At 42.1% G+C, this 18,632-nt stretch overlaps 1 protein-coding gene across 4 annotated transcripts in view; it reads left to right on the top strand.

Annotated features, from left to right (window-relative positions):
• Positions 1-5,683, top strand: part of PRKCQ (protein kinase C theta) — a 67,331-nt gene extending 61,648 nt beyond the window's left edge. For all 4 annotated transcript variants that reach the window (XM_074869713.1, XM_074869710.1, XM_074869711.1 and 1 more), the window contains exons 19-20: positions 2,254-2,382; positions 3,720-5,683. In XM_074869713.1, the coding sequence (XP_074725814.1) occupies positions 2,254-2,382; positions 3,720-3,875 (285 nt within the window). In that variant the 3' untranslated portion in view covers positions 3,876-5,683. The remainder of the gene's footprint in view (positions 1-2,253; positions 2,383-3,719) is intronic.
• The last annotated feature ends 12,949 nt before the right edge of the window (positions 5,684-18,632 follow it).

Here is an 18,632-nt window from a genome sequence, read left to right as displayed (position 1 = left end):
ATCTGGATTTTTGACACTTTGAATCTCCTACATAGCAATGCTTACTGCCCTTTCTAAGCAGAGCACTCTTCTGTTTCCCTCTAATGGGCACCCTCCTCATCTTTTAGGTTCCCTGCCATTAATACACTGATTTTTTTCATTGCTCCTTCTCAGGCCCATGCCATTTAGCATTGTAGCCTTTCTGTCTTGGGATGCAAATTACTCTAGAGTTGAAAGATAATTATGCAATGAAGTCACAACTAGTCTAACAAGTTACGTCCCCTCAGTTGGGCTTTGGACTGATGTTGAACATGATCTAAGCTAAGGCATTTTAACTTGAGATGAAGCAAGGTGAGAGAGCATGTACAGAGATTTATAATGGCTCAGGTGATGTGAGTTAATGTGTTCATCACAAGATTTTGGTCATATTTGACCTACAGTCCCTACCTTGAGTTTTGCATTTACAAAGTGACAGACATCATACAGCATTCCACTACCAAGAAAAACAGAGAAAGGGAGATTATTTTAGCATCTGTGCTGTGCACAGCAGGGCTCAGATGTTTAGGTATCACTATAAAATTATAATAATGAAAACAATCAAAAGCAGTGGTTCAGGAAGATACATCATCGCAGACTAAGAGTTTGAATGTCTATTTCTGGGACATATGCTGCCATGCTTCTGTACAAACAGCCTATACTTCTGTCAGGATTAGAGATAATAATCATCTTTATACTAATCAATAAACTTCCTAACTTAGGAAAAAAACCATTTTCTCCAGTATGGGCTATTCTTGCCACTGACTCCGGGTAATTACATATTCCACCCTGCTTAATGCCTGTATTATCAGCACAGAATTTAACCTGTGGAATCTGCACTGCTGTGTAATCAGTTGTCTGCAGGACACTTCAGTCTTGGTAACGCTTTGCCCACAGCATTCACCAAAACCTAATGCCTGTTTTTTTTTCAAACAGGCCCTCAATGGTCCATACATCAGATTTTTTTGCTTCCTCTTTTGGCATTAGATATTTCTGTTTGTTCTTTGCTGAGTAGTATCTCTTGTATGCTCGCTGTTGGCCAAATAGAGTAACAAGAAAATTCTACCATGTGTAACCCAAGTCCATTTCGAGATGACCTCCAACAGTAAAATGCTTTTGAAAATTTGCCCTTACTTCTGAAGTAGAACATATTGGTTGTATTCAGGTCACCTGCTATCAAGTGTTGCCACTATTCCTCTTCACTGCCTTTAGAGGGACATGACATAGATCTCATGCTCTATGGGCCAGCTGGCCTGGAGTCCCCAGATGTTTTACTGCAGATGTAAAGATTAATTTTAAACTATTCACACCCACCATTATAGCAATCCTTCAGCACTACATCCTGCTCACGAACGTTGAGAGGACCTGTGAAGCATTTAGCACTCCTGAAACTCTCCCTCAGAAACACTTCAGCTTCTTCCAGAGCCAAATGGCTCCTGCAGCACTATAAAAACATCTGTGACAAAGAAGGCTATATTTACACTAAACTGAAGAGTGGGCTCAGACATGCATGTAGCTGATGGTGAAAAGATATTCCCCCACTTTTAGCTTTTCCCTATCTTTAGCAGAATTAGTCATCTACAGGACTTGTAGACTGCCATGTGCAGCAAACACAAGCTGAATTGGGAGTCTTTTGACAAAGTAGACAGTTGTCAGCACCTGAGATAGTCAGTGGAGAGAAGCAAGCACTTCCAGGTGTCTTTTCTCATCTTTAAGTGTGTAAAGGAGGTCAGATGATTTGCACCTAAGATGACTGTTTTCCGCTATTAATTATAAAGGGTCAAATACTGACACTCCAAGTGTCCAAAGGTATAGGAGGTGAATGCAACCCCACATAGGCTAGGCTAGTATTTTCACAAATTATGCTTATACTTCAACCATAAAAAATTTTCTGATAACAAGAAATTGTCCAGACAAAAGCTTACAAGTGCAATCCAGATATTTCACCTGTGTAGTTGCATATTTGGATGCTCAGACACATATGTTGTTTCCACTGTAGCAAATTGTCCTCTCTCTCCTGCAAAGGGAACATATGACCAGGGTCTCTCAGTTTTTGCAATTTATGCTAAAAATCTGAACTGGTTCCACAATCAGAAATCTAGTAACATAGAAAAGTTTTCATATTCTCACCAACCATGCTTGACTTTGAAGTTTGAGACCCTAACTGGTATGACTGTCCTAATGAATACACTGTTATTGATAAAAGACTAAGGTATTTCTCTTTCTTCAATATTCTAGCTTTTTGTGAGAGAACCTGAGAGGAGACTGGGAGCAAGAGGGAACATCCGCCAGCATGCCTTTTTCCGGGAAATAAACTGGGAAGCTTTAGAGGAAAGAAGGATGGAGCCTCCTTTCAAACCAAGAGTGGTAAGGATGCATCTTCTTTCAGTTCCACCCATCTCATGTCTTTCTTTCCTGAATTATAAATTTAAACCCTCTAGCACATGCTAGCAATAAATCAAAGCCAGGACCTACAGTAATGTTATAAACCCATCTATTTAGGGGCACTGTCCAAAATCTTCAGACATGGGTCTTTAATGTCAGCAGCCTCAAATCCTGTTCAGATTCACAGAATCAGGACTTTAAAGATGGATAAATGTCTGCTTCACACTGGAACTAACAGGTTTAGGCACCATGTGAAGGCTTTCAAAATGCCCTCAAGCTTTCAGGGTTATCTTCTGGAGTTGCTCTGCACATACAGTCTCTCTGTCTAAAAGTAGATGAAGGACCTTGGACCAGGGCAATCAGAATGGAAAGTGTTTACTCTTATTTAAATGTCCAAATGCAGACTAAAGTGTTCACAGGCTGTCTGGTGTGTTGTCTACATCAGATACAAGCAGCTGAAATCATCTACAATTTGGATCTACCACAGCTTCACTCCTTGTACAGTTACTGGAAAGATAATTGCGAACTACGTACATCTATTGGCTGGGCTGCCTGACCTGATCATCATGACTACTACTTCGTGATGGCTATAAGCCCAAGTCTGGCATGCCCACACCTGAGAAACCATAAATTACTCATCACTTTCTCAGTTACCATAGCAGGGGTCCGGATGCCACTTAAAACACCTTCCCTTAACCACATAAGTTCAGCCCATTCTGTAGGGATTGTTTTTCATTGCACTGCAGAAGCTAAAGAAGGAAAAGCAGTTCAGGTAACCAGGTGGTCAGCTAAGTGAGGATAGTCCTGACTATAAATAACAGTCCTATGAAACTATTAAAGTCCTATTAATAACAATAATATACCTTAATTGGACATGTGCATCATACTTTCATTTTAGAGTCCTTCACAAACGTTATTTAATTGATGGGTCCAGTCTGCCATGTTACAAAGCTGTACCAACCATGCCTGGCAGAATTCATGGATCACGAGCTCAGTGCCTCCTATATAATATTTATTCCCATTATTACTTCAGTAGTATGGTAATAAGCAAGTGATTAGCACTGGTTGCTAGATATTAAGAGCTCAGATAGAAATTCACTGCAGTTTGATATGTTACGGTCCGTGGTTTGGGCTGGAGTAACTAATCATTGCGCCAAAGGCCGAGAGCAAATGCATTGCAGGTTCCCTGGCTGAGCTGAGCTTGCTCCCAACTAGTTGAACTGAGCCCATAGGAAGCAGCCTGATAGGACCAGTACCGTTGTAATGAAGATCTGAATATTAATGCTTTGACATCAATTTTTTTTTTCCTTTTCTTGAAGAAATCTCCAAGTGACTGTAGCAACTTCGACAAGGAATTTCTAAATGAAAAACCTAGACTGTCCTGTGCTGACAGAGCACTGATTAACAGCATGGACCAAAATATGTTCAGCAACTTTTCTTTTGTGAACCCTAAAATGGAGAAAATATTTTCCTGAGATCTGCCTTACTGAAGGAATTATCTGTAATGGTTTGAGAAACACTTTGTCAACTGAAGACTGTGCATGGTTATTTTTACCAAGAACCCTCCAGAAAAACACCTCAGTGAAAGTTTGTACCATGCCTGGAGGCTTCCAGCTTATTCCAGTCCATAGCAGATGCCAGACACTCTTCATTAATGATGAAGTTTCTTTGTGGTATCTTTTGGTCTCTCTTCTCTCTTTTCCCAATGTTCTTGAAGTTGAGAGCACCTGAAAATGAGGAAGTGCTGTTCCCAACAACTTGTACACACAGCCAATGGGTTTCTCTGTAAGAAAGTATATTTGAGCTTCCAGTGATGTCAGTGCCCATTTCTGCAATTCTCACCTAGGCCCACCTTCTTCTGAAGGACAAGCTCAAGGCCTGAGGGTATCTGGGAAGACTTCAGGCTGGATGCTTTGGTAACCCCCACTTGTACATGTGCAGAATTGTGCACATGTGCACAGTTTTGAAGAAGGAATTTTACTCCCTACACACTTTAAAAATAATGTTCGCAGGTGTTAGGATTCAGTTTTGCTCTGCTGGGACAAATAAACTTTGCAGGTGCCCATTCCAGCATTTGTACACCTCAGTCAGAGGCGCTGGAGTTAAGGACTCAGCCCTGAAGGAGGATTGTTGACATGGCAAGTATCAAGATCAATACAGAAAACCAGTGGTTTACACTTAGTAATTGAGCAGGAAGGATGGGAAGTTGCAGTCCAGCAGAAAGCCTCAGGAACCCCCGTTCTAAAGCTTTAACTGTCCTCACACACGCCAGGCTCAGAGCCAAAATCCAGACTGGGCTTTCTGGAGTTTTATCCTAAAACTGCATGAGAAAGGTGGAAGAGGTTTCCTCGAACCGTTGTTTAAGCGTTGTCAAACTGGCCTTCCAGTCACAACATTGGCCTATTTTACTTGAAAGGTAGTAATCAGTCCTTGCAAAGGTTGATATACTTTCTATTGGTCTAAATGACATCCCAACTCTTTGCACGCATGGTGATCATAGGTCAACAAACTGCACCCAACGGTCACAGGGCAGGACAGCATATCAGGTGAGGGTGGTCCTCTCATGACATTTTGCTGTGTGTTCTATCCCTTTGCAGTCTGTGGAAATGTAGATGGGTTAAAAAAGGTCTTTTCATGATCCTTTCATCACAGGATCCTTTAAATAAAGAAGCACTGTTTTCTGAGATTGGAGAGATGTAGAACCGCCCAGTTACTGCTTGTCACTGAGATACCAGTTAAATACTGGGTCAAAATTAACTCACAGCCCAAATAGAGGATTCTGTAATAGCTTAGACTTAGGGAGTCACCCAAGTTGGTGTTAGACTCTTAATTGAAGTGTATGCATTTGAAGCTTTGTTGTATCAATCCCTCCAGTCCATGGAGAAGAGAAGTTCTAGAAGGTGAGTCATCCCCAAATCAGATTCCCTTCAGAGGTGTCTCTCTGTCTCTGCTGGACCAGGCTGTCAACTTGGACCTCCCAACAAGACAAATACAGCCTTGTGGGCAGTCCTGGGGTATTGCTGTCGGTGACTGCAGACACTGAAGCCTGCACGACCAAAAGCAGAAGTGCCTAATGTCGACAAGAAAAGCAGAGCACCCTGAAAAAGGTTGCAGTCCAGTGACTCTTATGAAATCCTTGTTTGTGCTGTATGAAACGCAGGGGGCATCTGTGCTCACCGTTTGTGCAGCTGGTCATCATGTTTAATTAGAACGGTTAACATGAATTTTTTTAATGCCAGTGCTGTTTGTACAGTTTAATAAAATGTTGTGTACAATTGGAAAACAGGCATTGAAGTAATTAAATAGGGACAAAGAACAGAGGTGCTTACAAAAGCCATTAAAATGGCTCCGTGCTTTCTGGGGGATGTTCCCCAGGGGAATTTCAACCCATAAATACACAGGATCAGCAAGCATTTGAACAACCGTAACTACTCCACAGATGAGTATCTAAACCAAGGATTTGGTGGTGCGCAAAATTATCCAAGAAGAGAGTAAAATGTTCCTTTTCACTGCCAGAAGATGACATGGCAGTACATGGGGTCTGGAATCTCAAAGGGGTTGCAGAGCCAGATGTGCAGAGGTTCATTACTACTAGAGGGCGATTCAGGCCATTTTCCTTTGACACCTGAGCGAGGCTGGATCAGCCAAGTCCTGGGAGGCCCTGACTCTGTCCACATGCTATGGATGGAGTCTGGATGGCCTGATCTGGACTAGAACTTGCACTTCTGAGCATTTGAAGATTGGCAGTAACCCCCTTTAAATGACTGTTAGGGATGTTTTCTTTTCAATGGCGCAGTGTTTTGTACTTGACACCAATGCAGGGACACCTCAAGAGCGTAGACTAGGGAAGAAGGGTGCTGAATCACCTCTTGTGGTTAAGTAACTGAAGAGCAACAGGGTTTAACACCTCTCTGACCAGAGGCAGGGCTCTCTGCACGCCAGCTGTGGTCTCGTGTAGCTAAAGCAGCCAAACGTAAGAGTGATTTGTAAAGGAGCACGTTTGAGTAACTGCTAGAGCAGATGTGGTGTTAGGCTCACTGTAGGGCTTTTGACTCTAACCACAAGAAGAAGTGCCTGCTTCTCTCTGCAATTTGTCTTCAGTTTAAAAACCAAATAAACCCATTGAGGATGGGGGTAGGGAGACAGGGAGAGGTAGGTATGAGCCACCGCGAACGTGCGTGCTGTGTGTCTCAGCAGTGCCACAGCCTGAAAACCCTCCCAGCTGTGCCTGTGGTGTGCAAAGAGTGACGTGGTAAACAGCAAGCGTTTTCCTGTGGTGGCAGCGATTGAGAGATAGGAGCCGGTGAGGGCTGAAAGCCAAACACACACACAGAAATGAGCTGGAGCCCAGGGACTCACAGACATGCTCCTTTGCCTTGGCTAAACCTGGCACCTCCATACCCATCTTGTCTTCTTTCTTTTTTTTTTTCTTTCCACTCCTCCATAAGATTCATTTTATGGCATAGTAGATGGGGTTTGCCAGGTTTGGTTATTCATTTGCTGAAGGCCCAATCCTGTTTGGGAGCTTCATGGGATCACAGCACTGCTGTAGGAGCATGGCACCTGCAAACATCAGGGTCTGACCTCCAGCACCACCTACTTCAGCTCAGGTTTTGAGAGTCCTCACCACCCAACTGATCCTGCCCAAGTCTTGCTGCTTTACTCGACAGATGCACAAATTCCTACTTGTTGGCATTCACCAAACCAAACCTCAGGCAGATAAACAGGTTGGGATGAGTGGGAGTCACCAATGAGCAACAACCCTGATTTCAGCCCTCCTGCAAAGACCTCCAAGGTTCTTCCAGAGGAGGTTGGTTGGTCTCACAGCTCCTCAGCGTGCAGTCCAGGGATATGCTTACCTATCCCATAGGGAAGACCAAGCACCATCCTGCACCCCACCCTTCTCTTCGCTGCCCATGCAGACAGGAAAGGCAACTTTACCCAGTGGTTACCAGGCACATCTTGCAGTGGAGAAGTATCACCAAAAGTCCCTGTCTGCCAGTACAGCTCCGAACGGTGGGTACTACAAGTAAGTATGCTTCTCCCTTTACTATTGTATTTGTACCTTAGACACTTAAAATCCAAGTGAGATTTCACAGCTGGGGTCTAAACTGCTCTCTCACTCCAAGAGATGCCAGCTCAGCAAGCATATCACCTACAGCAGCTAAGATCATAATCAATATGTGGCCCAAAACATGCCTTGCAGTGTTGTGAAGCCAGCGGAGATCTCAGCACAGACCGCAGGAAGCTTTTCTACCTTCCTCTCTTACAAAGAAGTTTTATCTTTGCTGTATCACAGCAGCCAAGAGAGCACATGCAGAGGTGGTGAAGTACATGAATTAATGTGTTTCTGGCTTTTCTGTAACTGGCACTAGTTGCAAGCCAGTGGTCCTGAACAGCTCAGAGACTGTACCTGACATGCTGGGGTCCAGTCCCTCTTTGGTAACAGATACGATGGAGTCCTTTATCCTCTATATTACCTTAATGTTTATATACACAAGGATATGAAATGATAGAAAAATGAAAGTGAAACAAAGAAGAAACATCATTGAGTTGTGGAAGATGAAACAAGCACAGAAAAAGAAAGTAGGGAAGAAAGGAGAGATACAGGTTGGTATAATCTTATGCAACACTTCCCTTCATTCAATGGTTTCAGTTACAACTCTGCTGGTTTTCTTCAAAGCCGCCAGTACCATCCTAGAGTTGCTTTTGTAGCTGAAGCACAGGATGTTCAGAGATTTCACAGGATGGGACAGCCTGAGACTAGAACAGATGAATGACTCTAATCTGGCCTCCCAGGTAACACAGAGCAGCCACTCCTATCCTGACATCTCCCCCAGAAATCCAAGTATTTCTGTCCTGAATCTGGATTCAGGTCCCAATTCAAATAATTTAATTCAGCTGTCTATGGCATAGGAATGTAGTTTAATTGCTGACCTTTACTCATCTAGCATCACTGAGGTGCCCCCTGGGGTATCCTGGAGGACTTCCACTGAACATGGGTCTCTCCTACAACCTGTGACACATCTCATAGCCCTATTACCCCAAAGCATCCTCAATAGCAGCGGACACCTCTGTGTAAGCAGCTGAATCAAACCCAACGACTGAGTTCACCCTACAACAGGCACCTGCACTCAACCAGCTGAGTCACTCCTTGTGGTGGGGACAGCATGTCACAGGTCAACACATATGATAACTTGGGGGGTTTTTTTTTGCTTTTGTCACTGAGTTGCAAAAATACCATTGCCTTGACTCCTGTCCTGAAAAGCACCAGAAAAAAAATAGCCTTTACCATGGTGCTCACCAGCCTCCCAATCAGACAAAATCTATAGCTGCTGGCAGCAAAGAGCATGAGCCCCATGGTGGGCAGACTGGATCTATATGTGTGCGGTAACTGCTTGTGGGACATTTGGTGGCACTGAGCCTCTGAAACAGCCTGAACTAGAGGCTGCAGTGTCATCGTGGTTTGACATGAGCCTGTTTTTCTGTAGCTGCTAAAGAAACTTCATGAAGGAAATTCTCTGTCCTCCTGATACATCCTCATTAAGGGGGACCAGAGGACACTGCATCCCATTCCCATTGACAAGCATCTTCCCTTCTCCCATACTAAAGCAGTGATAACTGAAGAGGCTCACAGCTCAGTGTTTATAGTCTTTTGAGAACTGTCTTTGCTTTCAGTCTCCACAAGGACATTCAGTTTCATTTTGAATCTGAAGATCTGGTGAATCAAAAGTTCAAAGCACAGCTCTGCCAGAAATCTTCGTCTAAATCCATGAGGTGTACAAACCCTTAACACCTTTTGAGAGTTCCTCGGAAGGTCAACAAGGCCTATCTGATGTCTCAATGTGGTTAAGTTGGAGCAAAACTGAACTGACAATATTCAACAAAACTTTGCAGAGAGACATCTTAGGGGAAAGACAATCCTGTGGTTAAGGTGCTACTGAGTCTTTGTAGACCTAGATTTTTTTTTGAATTTTCTTATACATATCTCCTGTGGCCTGGTGCAACCTATCTTGCTAGGCTTTGTCTTTTCTTTCTCTGAATGGACATACTCTGCTACTCTAAGCTGTTCTGAACAGAAGTTCATGGAATGGAATTCTTTAAAGTTCATTAAAATTTAACTAGCTGCATCCAAAGTAATCAGCTATGTTTTCTCTATGATCAGCGAAAGAGTCTAAGAGGATGATTCATCCCATTCTAAGACAGATAACCAGAGTTGTCCACTGAACTTTCTCATCCTCTATTTTCTAGAAAAATAGGCAAGTCCTGCCCTGTATGTATTTGTGCATCACTTTGGTGTTCAGTGGGGCCTTACTCTCAGGTAGATATAGTAATGCCACTGTATAAATAAGGAGAATATAAAAATGCCTCAGCTGGCTGTGAATGAGGCTTGGTTCTCCCAAGACTGGTGCAGAATGACTATGCTGTGTGTCATGGTACCAAGGTCTCTGCTGTGGCACCCTGGTTTGGTAACTAGAACTAGAAACAGTCAAGGAGTTGATCCACCTCATCATCCACCTAGCTAGTCTAGACTTCATCACTTTGTCTATAAGACTTTTATGGACTGTGTTGAAAGCTTTGCTAAATTCAAGATAAACAACATCAGCTGCTCTACCCTCTTTCACCAAACTAATAATTTAATTGTAGAAGGCTTTTATGCAGGTTTGTCAGATGTGAATACCCCTTCAGAAATCCTGGCTGACTACTCCTAATCACCTTCTTGTCCGTAGCAAGTTTGGAAATTGCTTCCCAGAGGATTTTCTCCGGGAGCTTCTCAGGGATGGAGGTGAAGCTTACAAGCCTTTAGACTCCTTAGCCTCCTTCTTGCCCCCCTTGAAGATAGGAGTGACATTTGCTTTCTTCTGTTCTGCACTCCAGTTGAAGACCAGGCTCATGACATAGGTCTTGATCACTTCAAAATAAAAAGCTCCTGTTGGAGTCTGCCTGCAGCTTAGCTTAGAAAGCCACAGCTACTAAGCCACATACACATTTCCCACAGTCCATTGCCATAAAGAAGCTGAAGCCCTTTTAGGAGTATTTGGTAAAGTCCTGGAACAGCCACTGGTGGGTTGGGATCTAGCAAGACTCTGCCCATATGTGCCCTGCCTGAACAGAGCCTGGGCCCATGCTATGGTGGGAGTGCTTGGGCTCTCCAGCTTCAGTGCGGCTCAACCTGCAACTGCACCCAAGGGTGACTGTGGTAGTGAGTGATGCACTGGTCTTTAGAGCCATCCTGGACCCCAGTATAAATGATATGTAGCATCCCAGAATATGGTCAATCACTTAGCCTGAGATTTCCCATCAAAGCAATGATGTTGCCTCCAAAGCTCAAGTGAGTTGAAAGCTTGGCTAAATTACTTGAGTATCATAGGAGATGCTCAGTTAAGATGAACCTACAGGAAGGCTTAAGGGCACAGGCTTTTCCTCATTCTACATTTTCACATGTTGAATTAAAAACCCCTTAATCTCTGTTCCAAGAGGCAACTGCATTCTGTCTGTCTGGGACCCAACTATCACTCAACCCATGCTGCTCCGCTGCCTAAACAAAAACCTGCTGGTATACAGCAGCTAGAGAGGTGAATCATTATTTTAATACTCACCTAGAGGAAAACATGTTGTTTGAGTGGAGAGAAAACAAAAATTAAGCATCACATTTAATTTATGATGTGGCCCTTTATTTTAAAGAAACATAAACAGAAAATATTCAGACATCAAAGGAAGAATCTCAGCTTTCACTTCCAAATTATTTTTTATTATTGTTGTTAGCCTCCCAGTAGCAAAGGAAATGAGTGCTCCAGTAATCATTTCCATTTAATTTTCAGCTCCTTTCTGTTGATAGCATTGTGTATAACCTTCTTTCTAACAGTTACTTTAAATTGTGTACTTTGATATTCCATTCAGCTGGTGGGGAAAGAAAAATCAGTTCTGAAAAAGCCATTTTATCTCTGCTGTACATGAGCTCAGCAGGGTAATGTGATCTCTCAGAGAGTATATTTATTTTAAATCATTGGTATTTTCCACCAGGGTGAAATTCTTCAAGATATAACCTCTCATTGCCTCCCTCCTCCCTGCCCCCCAAATGTCATGGGGCCAAAGTGGTGGAGAAAATGGGACAAAATAGCAACCCTCATTCAAAAGAAACAATAATCCACCCAGCAAATCAACTCAGTTCTGGTCATACTAGGCATAACAAAAAGGGTAAGAAAACCTGACAAAATGGGGAAAATGTAGCACGCTGTTACCATAAGAATAATACATCCCAGACCACAGTAGCATTTTTGAGATAGTGAGGTAGGAGTTAACAGTGACACGAAGCACCCTTTCTTGGAAAAGATGATGTTAAAACTTAATGCATTTTAGTTCTTCAGGAGATCTGGTGACAATGGAATTCAGATGGGAAGAGGAACGTTACGTGTTTCTTTGTGCTGGGCTGTCTCCACACCAAATCATACACTTGCTTCTCTTTCTTTGGGTGGACTGAAAAGAAAGAAAGAAATAGAAAGTCTCCACAAAAGACCACAGCAGGTTTGGCTGTAAAACAGCCATCTTTGTGCCAAAAGCAGGGCTTGAACCTGCTAAAATGAGCCACTGCCTTAAGAGATCAATTAAATTAAAAGCAGCAAGATTTTCACACACTTATGTGAACTAACCACTAAAGGGAGACAGCTGTATCAGCTCAAGCCACTATTTTTAGCAGCAGCAACCAGCTTGAAGGACCTCCCATATTTCAAATGGAGGGTCTTCAATGGACCTCTTGGGAGCTGTGATGTGGTTCTTCATCAGCACAGGAGCATACAGGAGGATAAGATCTCCTGCACGCAAAGTCTGCCAAAATTTTCGGTCTAGACATAGCTAAGAACGTGACTAGGGAAGTTCAAGATACAGGCAGGGGCTGCAAAGGACCACTGCAAGAAAAAATATGCATTTTTTCTTGGTATAAAGAAATAATAAAATCGGATCATTATGGCGTAGCTCTCTGAAATATAAATTTCTTCCTTGCCGTCAGTGCTCAACCAAACACTGACACTGAATAGTGGTGAAACTATGATCAAGCTCTTCAGTTTTGGAAGAAAAAACTAAACATTCAGATGGATGCAACTTTCTACCATGTCTTACCACAGGTATAACTCTTAGTGTCCCTAGTATGATGCCCAATTTACATTAGGGAGTCAGACCCAAACATCTGCCTATTCCTTTGATTAGAGATTTTGGGTTAATCTTGTCCTTCTTCAATTAAGACTGCTGCTACAGAATGACCTTGGCCAGACATTAAAACAGAATGGTGGAAGAGCAGTCTGGAAAATGCTTTTATTTGAGTGTGGCTCTGCGGGCAATGCAAACCTTGCTTAATATGGTGAAGATGCCTTTTATTCAGGGTCCATAGACCTGAGTTTAATGTTGGGTCCTTGGAATCCATTGTCCATAGTAGCACAAGTCATACTTCTCTCATCTGACTTTAGCTATTGAGCTGTTAGGGTCTAGTCTAGCAAGTCAGGTAGGTTCCCTACATGGTCGGTGGAGGCACATGTAGAGGGAGGTTTATCTCATCCCAAATCAGGGATCCAGAAACCAGTTGGATGAAACATTCTCCAGATGACTGTAAGACTAACAGATGCTAAAAACTTATCAAATACCAAGACTTAAGCAATACTGTGTCTGCAATGCACTTGCAGTCTGGGTAACATGAAAATAAGTGCCATAGAAATCAGATATGTGATTTATACATGTGCTAGAGTATATAGTATAGATGTTTGTATCTGAACAAGTACAACCTCAGCTCCCTCTATAGTTACTAAGGACTAATTATTGCCATCAGAGAAATTCATAACACAAGTCAATTTGCCTTTAAATAGATACCTGCATAATTTGTACTCTAAACTTCACCAGCTGCTTTGATGAGGTCTCCATTGACTATCACAGGACCAGGAGGGCTGCCTCCCATGTAGGGGCCTAAAGTCAAGTCACTTCAAGTTAGGAGAGACGAGTCCCCTTCCAGGTGAGATCAGAACTGTAAACTGTAGAGGCAGCAGAGTGACAGCATCGACTTTACAGTCCATGTGGATTGACTAAGCCTCCCCCTAGAGTGCTAATTATTTATATTAGTTAGATAGCAAACACCAAAAATGCTGTGAAGTAAACCCAGCTGCTGTGATCTCTGTTATCTCTGGCTATGTTTCTGGTGACAACACCAAAAGGTTGAAGATATTACCCCCATCCCTTACTTCCTAGGCCTGCAATCTCTGAATAAGGAGAAACCAGCCCATCCTGGAGTGACCTTATCCAAAAACTTCAGTGTTGTTATTCCAGATTTACACTGCTGTAAGTTAAGCCAGAATTCATCAGTCCTCGTCATTTTGAGTCCTTGACAATGGCAGGGCAGCAATGGACTGGGACCTCTTCCCTTTGTATCACCCATTTGTTCTTCTGCATCCCTCTGCACATGAAGATGTTCATCCTCCTCTCACCTTTCACCGTACAGAGGGGTGATTTCTTCTAGTCAAAAACGATTTCAGAAGTTACTTTGTGCCAGCCATGCAGCTGGCATGCCCAGGTGAACCCCCTTGGTCTGCTCCAGGGCAAAGTCAAAAAACCTCCAGAAGTCTCAATAAATTAATTTAAAAGAAAACTCATTCAAGCAAATGGCTATCAAAATATTCTTTTTGTCAGGGATAGAAGTCACTTTAATTTACTCTGAGGCATAGCATCCTCCTTCAGTGCTCTCAGCAATGTCCTCAACAAGTTTAGGACTTGGATCCACAGTTCCTGAATGCCTGGCCATCTTTGGACATGGAGATTTATTTCGTATCAGCCTCTCTTGGGCTCTTTTTCTCTCATTCACTCACTGTGTTTAAGCTATTCCTTCCTTTTTACTCAGTCAGCGGAGAATTGAAATTTGCTGATGTCAGGATCTCTGAACAGATGGGAGAGCAGTATTGATTATGCAGTTGAGAGTAGGACATAAATAGCTTGTTAAAAGTAAATAATAATGGTTTAAATGCTGTGTACAAACCTTTATAAAACCTAGTGAAGCAAATCAAATAATCCTTCCAGAAATCTATCCCAGTTTTTAACAAGGTGATGAAATTCAAGAGCCTTTTTCACTTACTTATGTTAGTGCTGATATAAGAGCTGATTGAATTAACAGTCTGGAACTGCTAGAGATGAGTCTGCCTTCAACATCCCAGCCAAATGAGATGTTTGCAGCTGATGTGTGAAAGGGGAAAGAGAGTTGATGAGGGAGAGAGAGCAGGAGGACAGGAGCTGCAGAGAGCAAGCCAGTTTTGTTCGGAGTAAAGAGGGAAATTTATTTTCCATCATAAATTCGGAGTCTGGGCCCAAACTCACTCTGTTGTGTGTGACATTCAGCTTAGAGTCTAAGACAGGGCATGGTATAAAGCCATGGATGAAATGTATCCTTATTGATTTTGGTTCAGGTTTGATATGTATAAAGACCTTCTGAACTGAGAGCATTGTGAAGTCCATGCTCAAAATCCATCTGTCCCTCCATCCACTAACCACACTGTACCTGGCTAGTTCGAATGGTCATGACTCCGAATGGTCATGTTAGGTAGGAAGATAGATTAAAATTTTAAGATTAGGCAACAAAGAGAAGATTTGGAGAAAGAAAAATTATTTTGAGCTTGGGCTGCTATTGCCACTGGTGTAAATACCATGCTTTCCTGATTTATGTCTATGCCAATCAATCAGAATCAGGACAAAGTCTGCAGCAGAGACTGAGTCAGTCCATGAGAAGTGTTCAAAATGATAATGATAGCTCAAGCTGGGGAACGGGATATTTTTAGAAAAAAGGGGTCTTGCAAACTATTTGTTTGGGAGAAAACAGAATTTTCCTGGGGACCAATTCCCTGTTGTTTTCACATTAACCTATTTTAGCTCCAGCTCAGCCAACAACTAAGAGATGGTTCAAACAACACAGCCACGTTCGCAGACACTCAAGCAGGTACACAAGGACGTGCACCCATGCAGATGCACCCATGCACCCACACTGATGGCAGGGTCGGCTCTTTCCCCTGAAATGATGGAGATGCCTCCTCCAAAAGGACATTGCTCCCTCAAGTGTTCATCACGGCTGCTGCAGAAGGAGATATGCTGGGATCATACTGCCTCCATCTCCCCAGAGACAACTGCCTGAACAGAGCAGGGATTCAAAGTGTGCAGGGCTCCCCTAATTGCTGAATGATCTGAGCCATTTGCCCTGATTTTCCTGTGGGGTTGGGCACCATGAAGTAGCTCCCTGCTTTTTTTCCTACCCTGATGCAATGAGACAGGAAGAATCTCTATTCTTTGCTCCTACAACATTTCGGAAGTTTTCAATGACTGGTTTCAGAGAAGCTGAAATACCGTAAACAGATTCCATTGAGACATTTTCAGCTGAAATTTCTTACAGCTTACAGGTGCTCTGGAAAAATCCCCATTTAAAGAAAAAGTAAGAGAACGCAAAGACTGTTTTTTCCAGGAGATTTACCCTTCCAATGCAGAGGTAAATATCTGGCCCCAGGGCTTTCAGCAGAAGCCACAACCTGGGCATCTCAGATATGGACAGGCTGGAATACAGATTAGTGCAGTGAAGCAAAAACTCCTACACACTCTCATAAGCAAAAAAAACCCCAAATTTTTGAAATAACTTTTCATGCAATGAATAACTAACTTGTGGAACTCACTGCTGAAGGACAGTACAGAGTTTAACAGCACACCAAATGTTTTAGTCATTTTTAGTGAAACAGTTGTGGAATAGGCAAAAAAAAAAAAAAAAAAAAAAAAGAGAAAACTCATAGCTGGGTCAGATCGATAGCCCTCATGGTGCACAAACATCTCTCCAACCATCTGAGAAGTCCCTGTGCAGGGAATAAGATCAGAGGGATCCTCCCAGTTTTTCCTCCCTTTCAGCTCCAAACATAAAGAAGGAATAGAATGTTGGACCGAAAAGATGGTTTTGTGACAATGGCAATACAGGAGGGATTTGGGTAAAATTCCATTTCCTGGATTTGCCAGAGATTTTCAGGGTGATCTTAGCAAAGGACAAATATTACCTCTGCACACTTCCTTTCCTATAAAAAAAAGGATGACAATTCATCTTTAAAAAGGAGGTGTGGTAAGTATAGAGCCATAGCACTTTGGAGATGCTCTGGTAACATGGTGATAAAAAACACAGACATTAGATGGAAAGACCAATAAAGGAAAAGTTGTTTAAGTCATGTTACTCCTGATTCATATCAAAAAAAGAAGGAAATTCCCACAATGAAGAATTTTCCTTTTGAGCAGAAGGATGCTGTGTAACAACACGAAGGCATCACACCAACATTAAAGGGAATTGCTGCTATAAACAAGTTATTTGATAAATTGAGAATCTTTTGTTTGTTTGCTTTAATTATTCACAAACAGGTGGTAGCTTTACTAATTTGTTCTTTATTCAAAATAGTTGGTGTAAACATATTTTTGTCTCTCTGATAACAGGACAGTAGTGCTCTCATTTTTCCTTCCTGGCTATTTGTGACACATGTTGGATATTAAATCACACACCAATGATGATGACTGTGCCACTACAGCATCAGCTGTCTCTTAAAAAAAAAAGGAGAAAAAAAAAACGTTTCCTTTTTTTTTTGTTGGCAAATTATCTGCAAAAAGCTCAGCATTGTTTGAATAATAAAAAGCTTTTACAGATGGCCACAAAAGCGTTTGCAGTGAGACTATTCTCATGAATATTTATTCTCACCAATTCTCCTGACAACTTAACTTTCTGCAGACATTCTTACAAGTAAACACTCAAACAGTCTCAAAAAAGCAAATAAAAAGGTTTTGCACATAAACACAAGAACGCTCACAGATTATTTATTTTGCAACACTATCTAGAAACCTCACCCAGAAGAAAAGCCCTCTTGTGTTCAACTCTTTGGATGCACAGATGAAAAATTACCTCCTTCCTGAAGAGTTTGGTCTAGGTGCACAAAAAGTGACATGATACTGTTCTCATTTTACAGACAAGGAGTTGATTTTGACCACAATGGAGAGACTTGCCCTAAATTAGATCGCAAATGGCAGAATGACAGAATTAACCTCTACTCTCTCTGAATTCCCACCCTCACACAGATCTAGATACTTTTTACCAGGCAGTGATTTAGGGACTTTTTAGTGTATAGATTTTTGGTGTTACACTCTTTCATAACTCCAAAAAATTTGCTACCCTATACAGGGCACCCTGTAGAACTACTTTATAGTTAGTGTCAATGCACTTCATATCCTAGTAGAAGCAAGAATTGGAATTACTCACTTTAATAAGCATGGAGTATTCTACCTCAGCCAAATTCCATGTTCACTACATGATTTTGAAACAAAGGCAAAGTCTTTTTATGGATTGCCATAGTAAATAGTATTTGAATGGCATAGCACATCAGGTGCAAGGCACAGAGGCTGGAGGTATAGAGGCTGTTGTATTCAGTTGGGATACTTCTACCCACATGGTTCTTTTACGTGAGTTGAATCATTGCAGATTATGTCCAGTTGAAAGGAAACAGTATATTCTATGGTGTTTAAAGATGTCACACTCATTGCAGAGCTTTTGGAAACCAGTGAGTCAGCAGGAGGAACACAATGCTGGTTCCAGCTATTAGGCAGTTATTTAAAACAAAACAAACAGAAACAAAAAAAGCCACTTGTGAATTCAACAGATGCAGTGAATTCCCTGCTTTGTAAAGGCTAAAGTGTTTGCACAGAGGGAAAGGACATTTTTATTAACATAAAGGTCACTGTAGTTCAATTATTCATTCAAATGAATTATTCAGTATTTTCTTCTAATTTCATTAAATGTGGATGTCTGTAAACAAATTCTGAAGATGCAGAGAAAAAAAATCAAAGACTAGCAAAAAGCATGTGCAGTGATGGAAAAGCAACAGGACAGACACCTTATGGATGCACAAAAGAGCACAGCTAGATTTTAACCCAACCAAGGAAACATACGTGAGGGCTCAAAATGCCATCTGACTTCTTGTGAACCACATCCCTTCTCATGTACCTCTTGTCTTCCACATGCATGACTAGCTTGTTGCAGTTGTTTCCAGCAGTGCTTAGACAATGGAAGAGCCTGTGACCAATAAAACCCATCACTGAATCCTCTAGATACCCGGGTCCCCAGGTAAAAACAGGATTGAAGTCACTCAAGCCAGAATTAGCTTAAAGTCCTCCTCAGCCCATGTGTCTAGTGCTTCCCAGTGCTG

This window comes from Strix uralensis, chromosome 5 (genome assembly GCF_047716275.1).
Source record: "Strix uralensis isolate ZFMK-TIS-50842 chromosome 5, bStrUra1, whole genome shotgun sequence".
Lineage (NCBI taxonomy): Eukaryota > Metazoa > Chordata > Aves > Strigiformes > Strigidae > Strix > Strix uralensis.
The sequence above is the reverse complement of the archived record's forward strand: the minus strand, read 5'-3'. Positions and strand labels throughout refer to the sequence as shown.